Source organism: Agelaius tricolor, unplaced genomic scaffold (assembly GCF_023055355.1).
Source record: "Agelaius tricolor isolate 1412-34295 unplaced genomic scaffold, bAgeTri1.0.p SCAF_25, whole genome shotgun sequence".
In the NCBI taxonomy this organism is placed as follows: Eukaryota; Metazoa; Chordata; class Aves; order Passeriformes; family Icteridae; genus Agelaius; species Agelaius tricolor.
The window spans coordinates 3,988,591-4,000,794 of record NW_027269285.1 but is presented as its reverse complement, the minus strand read 5'-3'; the positions used below and the strand labels follow the sequence as shown (position 1 = coordinate 4,000,794).

The following is a 12,204-nucleotide window of genomic DNA, read 5'->3' as shown; positions in this document are numbered from 1 at the left end:
AATCCTTGTGAACCTGAAATGAATTAGACCCAGACCAGCTGACTACATTACTGACTAAAAGCGTCAACACAAGAGTAATTTCTGCTGATCTCTGAAAGTCAGAGCTGATCAGCCAAATACATCTACTAAAGAATACACTGAAACAGAAGTTTCTGATAATGTTTGGGTCACCAATGCCCTTCCCATTCCACAGAGAACACATTTTTAGCATAGCAAACAACTAAATCTGGATTTTTAGGTCTTGCCCATGATGAAATAAGGACATCCAATATTAATCAGCCTTTGTGAAATTTTAATTAGGAGCACAAACTTTAAATGTTAGCCTTTACTAGGCCAGCCTGAGAGCCACAGCACCATCCTGATTGAGAACACTAGCAAAATATTAATCCAGCACTCAGCCCTCTGAGAACACTTCTGCATGGGCCAAAAGCTCTGTCATTCTCATGCTTATTAATCTTCCCTCACAGGAGGCAAAGGACAGCGTAAGCTCCACTCTGATAACTCCGTTATCTCTCTCCCCAGAAAAGGAAAGGGTGGTCCTTCCAACCAAGTGGCCATTTAAACCACCACGAGGCACTTTGCTGCAGGGATCCGTGCGACATGTGACGGAGGGAGCAGAGACGAGCAGCATTTCCCCTTCCTTCTGATCCCTTTCTGTACAGTCTCCAGCCCTGGGTTAAGTGTTTGAGTAGGGGATAAAACAAACACCTTAAAAGCACTTAAATTGTTACCTGGCTACCTACTCTAGCTCGGTAAATCATTCCGAGCTCTAAGGAAATGTTTCAGCCCACAGTATGCTGGGGTTTTCGCCACAACTCCAGAATTACTGCAACTTCCCAAAGCCCAGGGCACATCCAGTTTGCATCACTGCTTTGGAAGAACAGTTTAGGTACATCTCTGTTAAACCTACATTATCAGCAACCGCAGGGAAAGCCCTGATTGTTTACAGGCAACACTGCGAACGGAAAAAAATTACTAATTACAAACATTTTGGGTTGAGTATGAGAGGCTCACAGAGACTTAGCTGAACTGATTACCAACTGCAGCAGCGATTGCTAGCGCTCACAAAAGAAGGCACAGAGTCCGGGGACTCATTTCCATATGAAGCATAAGCAGAGATATCTACTAAAGACTTCCAGCTGCAGCTCTAGCAGGAGCTTCTTGCGACAAGAACGCAGTTCCAGGTGGGACCCAGCACTTTATCTGTAAGCCTTTCATGATGCTTTCAAGAGATAAAACAATCTGTGGGTTTCTTTAAAGAAGTATCAAGCATGGCTAGACCACGGCGACTATCTCTCTGAAGAACGCCTTATCTACCACCCCATAGCTGCCACTTCCCTCCTTAATCCTTCCACGACTTAAACCCCACGACTCAGGCAGTGGCTGTTAATTGTTTATAAATTAAATGATTATTCGTATCTGCATATCAAAGGCGGGGTGGGTGAAGCTGGAGAGATTTTCCATGCGGCTTAGTTGGGACACGGAGGCACTCTGCACTTGAGAGCTGCCCAAGACTGACAGTGCCTAACAACTGGCAGCAGCAGGGCACGTCTCTGCCTTGTGACCCGCAGGTGCTGAGTGTATGGTCTCGGACCGGCTCCTGCGGCTGCGACCTGGGACAGCCCAGCCCCGCAGCCCCCCCCCCGCCGCTCTGCGATAACCCGAGATCAGATAAGGGGCTGATCTCTGCTTTGAGCCCAAAACACGGCCGAAGTGTGCGGGCCGGGGGTCTGCAGCCCGCTGTCAGCGCTCAGCCTGCCGGGGGTCCCGCACGGCCCCGAGCTGCTCCCGTGTTACACCGAGAGAAGCGCTCGGATGGGACTCGGAGTGCTCGTAGTGAAAAAAAAGAATAATCAGGGAAGTGAGCGGAGAGGGAGCAGCAGCTGCCGGGCGCTGCCGGCGCTTATCAGCACTTGCACACTGCGGTGCCGGCCAGGGGAAAGTTTGCCCGGAGGCAATCTGCGGCGGAGCGAACTACGGAGAACGGGACGGACGAAGGGAGAGGGGAGAGAGGGGACAGCGGAGCGAGCGCAGCGCACGCCCGGGCAGGGGGAGCCGCTGGGAGCCGGGGCAGGCGGAGCGGCACCGGGAAGGGGAGTCTGGGCGGTGTGTACCGGTACTCACAGCTGGGCGATGGCGCCCTGGGAGATGACGGCGTTGTCGGAGAAGTAGGGGATCATCGCTCCCCGCCGCGGCGGCCGCCCTGCCCCGCGGCATCGGCACCGCCGCTCTGCCCCGCGCCCGCCGCGCCGCCCCCGCCGCGCAGGCGCGGCCCGAGGGCGGGGCCAGGGCAGGACACACCCCCTGCCCCGCCCACACCCGCACGTGGCGGCGCGGGGAAAGGGAGGGGACACGCGGGACCGGGACACGCGGGACAGGGATGGATCAGGGACACATGGAGCAGGGACAGGCGGGACCGGGACACGCGGGACAGGGATGGATCAGGGACACATGGAGCAGGGACAGGCGGGACCGGGACACATGGATCAGGGACAGGCGGACGGTCCGTCCCGCTCACGGGCCGGGGTTCACCTGCCGGCACTCCCGGCGGGCAGCAGCGAGGGATGAGGCACAGCACCGCGCGCGGGTGCGCCCCGCTTTTCCTTTCCCATTGCCTTTTCCCCCCGCTCCTTTTTTCTCCCTCAGATCTAGCCAGCGAGGCTGCACGCCCTGCAACCGGGTTTGATGCAGCACATCAAACGATGTTTTGCAAAAGGCAGGCAGCGACAACTCGGGTGCTTAGGAAACGACCTCAATTTCTCTCCTGCAGGAGACGGGGGAAAGAGTTCTTGGCAGTAACTTTCATATGCAGAGACGCGACAACTTGCTTTCTGCCAAAGGAGAAGAGAAGCAGCTGCCTTTCAGTGCTGTTTAATCTTTAGCTCCATCGCCCCTCGAGAAAAGGAAGAAAGGAAGTTATTTAAAACAAAAATCTTGTCGTTTGGCTGCTGGGAATTACAGTTCGAGGGAAATTTCATACGGTTTTCCACTGGGGAGAGCCGGGGGCAGCTCGATCCCACCCTGCCCTGCCCATCCCGGAGCGGCATTCTCCAGCCCTTACACCCAGCGAGCAGCGCGGGCCAACAACCAAGGAGCCTTGGATTGGAAGCAAGCTCAGTTTTGTGTTTCCATAGGAATGCATGACATCCCGGCACAGAGGAACATGATATACCAGTCTTAAGTCATCTGCTATGGGTGGCACATGCCCAGCAAGGAGGCACAAATGAGCTGGCAGGAGAAGATGTGAGTTTAAACACAACTACTTGTTAATGACATCTACTCAAGAGCAAAAAATACCAAGGCATCAACTGCAGAGCTGCTCCTGTGATCTGGCAGCAGAGCTGGAAGCCAAAAGCTTCATCAGCTTTATTTCCAATTATTAACTAAAAGTTTCAGAGAACAAGAGAGAGGTTGAAAAAAAGCAACACAGTGTGATGGCAGCTGCTTCAGGTCGTGATAGGAGACTTGACATGATCAAAAAGAGACTTGTCTGAAAGGTCTTGACCATCTCCACTTCAGGGATGGGCAGAGAAAAGGGCAAAGCTGTGGAATTTGTGATTCTGCAAGTTTTGCTAGAGTATTGTTTGGTTGCAATAATTTAAGCAATGTCATCCTATATAGCCAGGAGCACAGCTCTGGTAATGGTGCCTCACAGCTGTAAAGAAAATGCAGTGCCAGCTTGCTGCAATGCCAAAAAAAGTAATTTTGTTAGGCAGAAATGAAGTCAGTTGTGAGAAGCAATGGAAAAATCAGGACTAAGAAATGGAGGGTAACTCAATCCTTCCAGAGGTCAAGAGACTGGCAAGAACCTCATATTCAGTAGTAACACATACCACACATTCACAGACTGAAAAACAAGCCCAGAACTTCTGTTCTATTCTAATTAATAACTTAAGGGCTTTATTCAAGCATTGTAGAAGACTAAATGTACTTAGATACTGTCCAGACATGTCAGATTTCTTACACTTAACTACCATTACAAGGCAAGCTCTTAAAACCTGCTGAAAACAAGTGCAGTGATTAACTACAAGCAGCTACTCATAATATATAGATAATAGATTTGTAAATGAATTAGTGCTGGATTAATACAATCATGCACTGCATCTCCATATGCCAGGGAACCAAGTGATGACAGAAATCACCCATTGTTTTTCTTTTTGAACCATTAGAGAACAGAAATAGGAAATCCTCAAATAAGTTCGTATCTTGAAATCTGCACTAGTAAAAGGTATTTGAACTTGGGTTTGTTGCTATAAAGACTGAAAGCCCAGCCTGAAAGTGGCACTGCTTTCAGGTATGTGTTAGTGAGATTAGCATTTCATTTCCCACTGTCCATTTGTGGAGACTCAGAGAACCATTAAGGCTGGAAAAGACCTCCAAGATCAAATCAAATCTTTGACTCATCACCACGCTGTCAACTAGACAACAGCAATAAATGCTGTGTTATTTTCATACTTTGCTTTTAACATCAGACTTAAGGAACGACTCTATTTCTTTGTCAAATTTGCCCCTATGTTTAGACACGAGTAAAAGTTTAGACCCAGTAAATTGATCTCTCAGCATGCAGGAGCAAGGAGCAGGCAGAAAGAAAGGGATGCACGAGATGGAGTTTAGGCAGCGAGTCACAAGACAGCCAAGAAGCTGCTGCTGGCTGGAAGCAGGTGCACGCTGCTGGGACAAATACACAAAGACTTTAAAGTGCACAAAATTGCAGTGATGACAGGTAGCAGCCTAAATCAGGGCCGTGCTGCAGCAGAGCATGTGAGCAGAGCCATTAATCACTGCATGACAAGATGTAAATACGCCTGTCTGGGGTCTCAAGTGCTGCCCAGCCCTGTGCACCAAGCGACACTTTGCTGCAGGGCAAAGGGCACTGCTTGTCTGAGCTCTGCTCAGCATTTCCCACTCCCCAGGAGGCCCCAGCACCAGCGGGGCAGGCAGCAAACCCTGCAAGGCACCGTGACACCACAGGCCTGAGGGGCAGCAGGATCCCATTTAACCTTTGAACACCACAGGAACTAATAAACTGGAGTTATATACTGCACGTGAGACACACTGTAAAAACACCCATCCCCAAACCTTTGCTACAATAAGGCAGCAGCTAGAACCAGTTTTGGAAGCACAATGGAAAAAAACCCCAAAGAGTGTGAGGGATGTCTGAGCAAACACTTCAGGAGGGGGAAGCAGAGGGAATGCTACCAGAGGTGCTTCTGGAAAGAAGTTTCAGGGGCTGTAAGGAGAACATGCATGCACAAATCTCTCCTATTGACTTGTAGTGTTCAGTCTGGCAGACGAGGCTGACAACATATTGTTTATTCATACAGTCATCATTTTCCCCAGTGCTGCATTGCAAAACTCCACAATCACAGCAGCCTGCACAGAACCTTCAGCTGTTTCGCTTTCCTGGTGCATTTGAGCAGTTTTTGATCTCACACTGGTCTAACAGAGTACTCCTGTGTCCTGCACAGGACTATCACTTGCTAAAGGGCTGCTCCCAGTCCAGCCCAGGCCGTGGTGCACGGGTCAGGCTTGGCAGTGGCATGCCCAGATTTGACACTTGCAGGAGGCGTGCTCAGAGCTGGACACCCAGTCGTGTCAGTGCACATAGTCCACATGCAAACAGGGCATTCATCAAGCTTCTGTTTCCATCCAAGATCAACAGCTTCAGGCTGAATTGCTGCTTCTTGTCAGACCACACAAAGGTGTGGGTGTCATCGTGTTCCACCCACTCCTATCCCACAGGGGCTTGCTGAGTGTCTGTTCATGTGTTAACATGATCAAATCTGCAGCATGATTGTCTTATTAGGCATCTTCAATTTTTAGTCTACACTAAGGGGGACCTGATGACCTCTTTTCATTTCATAGTCCACCTACCAATGAGATTGTCTCTGGTCCCCTCAGTTCTCTCTCTTTGAAGAACCCTAATGAACTAAATATCCTGTCATAGTCTAACTGTAGTGGGTGTCAAGGGTTGGGCATTATTAAGCCCATTTGGACTGAAGTCCAGGTACTCTGCAATAGCAAGGAATGTTCTGTTCCTACAAACATGGAAAGTACTAAGGCTGTAACACTGGTCGTGTTCAAGGTAAAGGGGACAGTTGGAGGCTGTCACATAGCAATTTTGCCCTCAATCATTATTATCAGCATCACAGAAAAGACAATGCAGAACCCAGCCCCGTGTTTTCAGGGGATTATGAGAAAAAAACTCGTGAAGCTGCTGTGACAAACAAACCTCCCCCTCACCCGCAGCACATCCTCTCCCTGCCGAGCGATGTGCCACGGCCGTGTCTGCTCAGCCACCTTTACTGCACATGTGGAAAGTTTATTCTGTGCTGCTCAACAGCTGTTTCCGGTGATATTTACGAAAAGTCACCGAGTTTTGAAAACAGCACGTCCCTGCCCACAGCCGAGCAGGGGAGTCTTGCACAGGCACCGCTGGGGAGCAGAGGTTGCAAGTTCATTTCCGTGTGCAGAGGTGGGGCCAAGTCCTTTTTTGTTCTCACCGGCAGCTACACTCAGTCTTTGTCCACAAAGGCGGCTGTGTCTGCATCAGCTCTGGTGGGAAAAGGGTCCTAAGGGGTAGCCTTGAAAAATTTGCTGCCACACTGAACTCTTTGAGGGTCAAGGGACCTGATGACCGTGCATTTTTGGTGGGAAGTCATCCTTTTACTGGGAGGATATGTGGCTTTAAGCACTGAACAGAGTCGACAGATGAGTGTGAGTGGATTAAGGGTCCAAATAGATGATTTATTTGGGAAGAGCCCTAAATTAGTGCAGCAAAGGTGTAAATAGGTAGAGACTGACTGGCTGAGAGCAGCACTCATCTCCTACTGCTGCCTCCACACCTCAGAGGAGAAGCTGATCTGTCAGAGGCCTTCTGGATGGTTCTGGCATGGGAGACAAAACCTTCTGCATTCTGCAGTCTAATTTATCAGGAAAACATGAACGATTTCAGTAGCAGCCATCATAAACAAGCCAATGCACGCAGGGCAGAAGGAGATAGAGTACAGCACAGACACAAAGCCTTCCCAGTGATAACAGGCATACCACCCACCAAGGCAGGGCTCACATACACCAGCTGGATTACACACAGCCAGGGGAACTTAACCAAGTAATTATAAAGGAGCCCATATCTAGTTAAAACAAAACCAAACCAAACAAAAACCAAAAAAGAAAAAAAAGAAAAAAAAAGGCAAGGGGAGGCAGGAACAGGGAAAGCACGCAAAACTGTACTTTAATCCTGAAGAACCAGTCAGAACAGGAAGCCACATTCTAAATTTGGTTATTTAAGCTGTCAAAGAGTATTTCTGTTTCCAGTTCTTGAGCAAAGAAATCAGCCAAGTACAGGGGTAGGGAGATAAGCATCACTGAAAGAACAAACCCCTGCTTTTAAAGCTCTTTGGTCAGCTGCCCATCATGATCGATGATTAGGCTGCCTAGTTGAGAATTCAACACCTATTTTGCAATATTATCAGTTAATTAAACCCTTCCCTCACCAGCCCCACATCCAATCACTGTACAGTTTACTTATCATTAAATCTTCGAGGGTCTGACACGGAGAGGTCAATGCTCAATTACACCTTTTTTTACAGAGCCTGAAGCTAAGATGACTGAAGGGACCCGAGCAGGAAAAGGGACACAAGCAGCAATGTCTGCTCCCAACAAGGAACACCAGTGTAGGTAATGTATTATTTCAGTGACCTGTGGAGAAGAAAGATCTAAATCCTCCCAACTGTCAAACCATCCACTCACCCACTTTTATAAAGGAATGTTTTTCATGCAAAGACACCAAAGAGCTGAACGGCAATGAGTCCAGAAACCCTGGCTCAGATTATCAAAATACATTTAAGTGTCTGAAATCCACGAAATGCTGAAAACTCTGAAGATTCACGTTTAACTTTGAAGTCTTGTGAAGGTGTCTCACCAGGAAAGGGAATTTCAGTTTCTATTCTAAAGGAATAGAAATCCTTTAGCTTAGAGCACCTGGTTGATGCGTATGGAATCCTTAAGGCACCTCCTGGTCAGCCCCTCCTCTGTGACCCTCTGAAGGAGCACAAGTGTGTGGGAGGTGCTGTTCTGGACTCTGGACCCTTTTGGTAGCTGAAGGATCTGACCCACCTTCATTCCTTTTACTTCCCAGCTTGTCCTTGCCCTGTTCCTCATTCTCCTCCGTTCACACGCTTAGAATGACAAATTCAAAACCACTTTTCATATGCATTCAGATTTTGAGCTAGCTCCCTGTGTTTACCTGGTAATTTGGCAGTGCAACGATATTACTCTGCTTGATCCTTCAGCCTGAAGATCACACCTGAAATCATCTCACACATTATTGTGATCCACAGGTATGTCATCAGACTGGACTGAACACGTTGCAACCACAAACACAGACCTTGCAGTGAACCAGCCCTGCAGATACCTGTTACTAATCTAATAAACCCAAATTTTACTGCCAGTTCAATACCTTTGCTCACAGATTGATGATAAAAGAACTGGTATTCAAAAATGATGGCCACTGTAATGAATCTGGCCCGCAGAACTTTTTCTGGTGGTCAGCAGAGCTGGCAAATGACCAGAACTGTTCTTTATCTCAGCATTACACTCTCCCCAAGCAGCTTTAGTAAATGCCAGAGAGAGGCTGAGCTGTCACTGAAAGGAAAGACAGAAAGATGAATTCAGGAAACACATTCAAAGATAAGGTTCATACTACAAGAGCTTAGTAATCTCCAGCATGGATAAACACACGTTTTCCTGTACAGCACACACAGAGCCCCATCTTACTCAAGATGGAGTTAACAAACTGTCTTGCACACCCAATAAAGATCCAGCTACTGTTCAAGTACTAACAGAGTAATTGTTTGGCAGCTGCAGCAGCAAGCAGAGGCAGCACAAGGATGGTTTAGTTGCCAGAACTCTCAGCACACGGCCTTTGGAAGCGTCTCTGGTAACACCAGAGAGGGTTTAAGGATAACCAGGAGGGGCAGGAGCACCAAATGGTGATGACACACATCTCCAAAAGTCACAGCAGTCACAGGATGCTGCAGATCCCCACAGCTCAGTGTGGGGTGTGAATGAGCCTTTGGAAGTGCAGTCAATTCAGTATCACAGGATCACCCCCCATTTCTCACAGGGACTAACACATATTCTACAAAAGGTCTCATTTTAAAAATCAAACACCTTGACTTACAGTTTATTGAGCTGCTGCCCTGCAGAAGAAAGCACACACACCTATTCCACTTACTCTTTGAAAAGCAACTTTTATACTGCTATAAACCATCAGCTCCTGCATCAGACTGTGGTCTTCTGCTCCTAAAACAAAGGTATTTACTCACAGCTTGAGACCTTGAGGCAACTTGGCAAATCAAACTGTTATCATGGCAATAATCTGATTTGCTTTCCTTCCCAGTTCACTCCTGGAAGGAACTATTTCGACTAAAAAAAAAACAAACCAGAAGGTAACCATTCTTGTGCTGCAGAAGGTGTGGGGTTTTTTTTCTTCTTAAATTATAATTTAACACCACACTCTTGCCTCCACTTGAAGAGGGGAGGACAAGCACTTTCTGAGAACATTTTCAGGTAACAAGTTTCAGATTTCAAGCAGGATGTAAGCACTTTCTGTGGCACCTGAAGGGAACGACAGGCTCTTCAGCTTTACCTGAGCAAATGGACTTAGTCTGACCCACTGCCAGCCCATAAAAGTTCAAAGAATACCTCTGAAGTCCCTGGCAGCCTCACTAGGCAATACAGCTCACCCACTTTTATATGCTCAGTTACTGAGCAGCCTCAAATGCTGCATTTCAGCAACCAGAGTGGTTTCAAGGCACACAGAAGTGGTAAAATCATGATGGTGTGGAAATAGAGGCACCATTTAAAACATAAAACCCAAAAAATCAAGAGGCAGATCCTGACAGCAAATCCAATGCAGCTGCAGCACCGCTCCTGCCCCGGGCCCAGAGATGTCGTTTGTCAGCAAAACAAAGATGCTGAATCCTTGCAACCTTGGCAAAGAGCACACAAAACCTGAATGTCAATACCTCAGCGGGTGTAAACACAACTCACAGCTCAATACGTGTGCGTTTTAGGTAAATTTTAACAACCTCGGGATGCTGCAAAGAGCTCGTTAACACGGATGCTCCATTAAGAGTGTATTCAGTGTGGCAGCAGGGGACAGCAGGGGACAGGAGGGATGTGCAGGCCAGTTTAGCTCCACAGCCTCCAGACAGCCTAATAAAAATGTCAGAACATAGCTATGAAGGTAATAAACGTAATAAATAGATTGCTCAGGACATCTGCTTATGCAGCACTGTCTTGGTTCCACTAGCCAAGAGTGACAGGACTGGCTCGATCAGGAACTCCAGAGCAAGAGCCTGGATCTGTGTCAGGGCTTTGGGGATCTCACCCATAAACTGCATGAATGGTCACTGCTACAGCTGGACACAGAGCAGGGCTTGGGTGTGAGAAAAAATATTGCAAAAGCCAAGCTGGTTTCATCTATTTGTTGAGCTTCAGGTATTGGCAGCATTAACTTGCTGGGGTTTTTAATAATGGATAGAAATATTTGTAGAAGTCAGATCTACGTTCACTATACCCAAGTACTTTCCTCAGTAGAAAAAAAAAAGCATTCCTCTTTGCATCAACACAAAAGAGTTCGACAGGAAATGCCATTTCAAGCACCTTCCAAGGATTACTGCAGAGCCCACAGGAACTCTCTTTCTACACTCTGACAGCTCTTTCCATCTTTTGGACAAAAGTTTAAGCAGATTCTGCTAATTCCCAAAGCAGAAAGCTCCTCAGTCCACGATGGTGCTGTCGAGTGCAGACTTGTCAGGTCATTTGAATGCTCTGTAGAGCAGGTTTATGTTTAAACAGCATTTTCACACAGTTCTCCCTTCTCTGTGAGACTCAGTCCAGGCAATCACAGGGCTCTGTGGTGTTAGATTAAAAAAGCACAGGTCAGCAAACAGACAGATCATTTTGTTTAACTATGGTGATCACTTACAAGTTTAAGCTTCTGTTTGTAATTTATTTCTCTGCCTCTTTGGAGGACATTTTAGTCTGCTGCTCTTCCTAGTCTCTGCTCAACAAACACTGTCCCTCCTGCTGTCCTGCTGCCAGGCTTTCCTGCATGTTCCCCTCACCTCAGTATATATCCCATACCTCATCAGGGAGGAAAGATAAACAGCAGAAACCTAACACAAGAAGCTACCTAGATTTTGCTAACCACAGGATTAGCAGTGCTGTTGAGCTGGATCTGAGTGTAACATTTCTTCTGAGACAGCAATCCCCAGGCTTTGCAGAGACCTGGGGACACAGGAATGGAAATGAAGGCTCTACCCAATGATTGTCAAGACTGAGCACTGCAAAAATCTTCTGACACCAAATGAGTCCATGTGCTTATGCTCAGGTCTTCACTAACTCCCTTGCAAGCATTAACACCTTTGTGCACTAAGATCCTATTTAATAACCTTTGAAAAGTTATTTTATTTATGCAAACACACATTTAGTCCTACCACAGCAGTACTCCTGGCTCCAGTGTCCAGTTTCCAGGATGAGTTTGGACATGTCTGATGCCTGACATGCTGAGGTAGCACAGGAACACATTTTCCATGACCGTAGGAGACAAAAGGTCGCCTCACCAGAAGAATTTTACAAACAGCAAAAAAAAAAAATCCCACCCCAAACACTGACCACTGCCTGGAGCTGCAGCCAGGTTACCTGAATGAAGCCTCAGCAGAACTGGGCCCTGCCCAGGCAAGGCAGGCAGTGAGGAATGCCAGGCTACTCCACAGCACTACCTGAGTGACACTGCAGCTGGAAACACACTTTTCCTTTTAAGCCAAACTCAGCCTGTAGCCTTTTTACTGCCTGTATTTTTAATAGCTGCTACTTGCTATGTTCTTGTGAAAACTGGGGATTAGATATACTCAGGAACTGTTTATGGACATCTGCTGCTCCTCCACAGCAGGACTCCAGGTTCACTCCTTACCCCATTTGACTCTATTATTTTTATCCTACTGTAATCAAACACATTTAACACCCACCCCCTTGTTTTCCCCCAGAAGGAGTTTGGTTTTAGTTAGCTCTGTGACCCCAGTAACAGGAGTCACAGAGCTCAGATCACCACATCAACAGCAGGTTGTCATTTCCTACCCCAGGAAGTTATTTCAAATATATTAAAAAAAAATTGCTCATTTCAGACCTAACCTA

At 47.4% G+C, this 12,204-nt stretch overlaps 1 protein-coding gene across 2 annotated transcripts in view; it reads right to left on the bottom strand.

The window, feature by feature from the left end:
• Positions 1 to 12,204, bottom strand: part of SSH2 (slingshot protein phosphatase 2) — a 90,607-nt gene that overhangs the window by 48,355 nt on the left and 30,048 nt on the right. Inside the window, exon 1 of one of the 2 annotated variants that reach the window (XM_071448157.1) lies at positions 2,125 to 2,256. The exons of the other annotated variant lie outside the window; for it this stretch is intronic. Within the exon in view, the coding sequence (XP_071304258.1) occupies positions 2,125 to 2,180 (56 nt within the window). The 5' untranslated portion in view covers positions 2,181 to 2,256. Of the gene's footprint in view, positions 1 to 2,124; positions 2,257 to 12,204 lie in introns of those variants that run through there. 2 annotated transcript variants of the gene reach the window in all.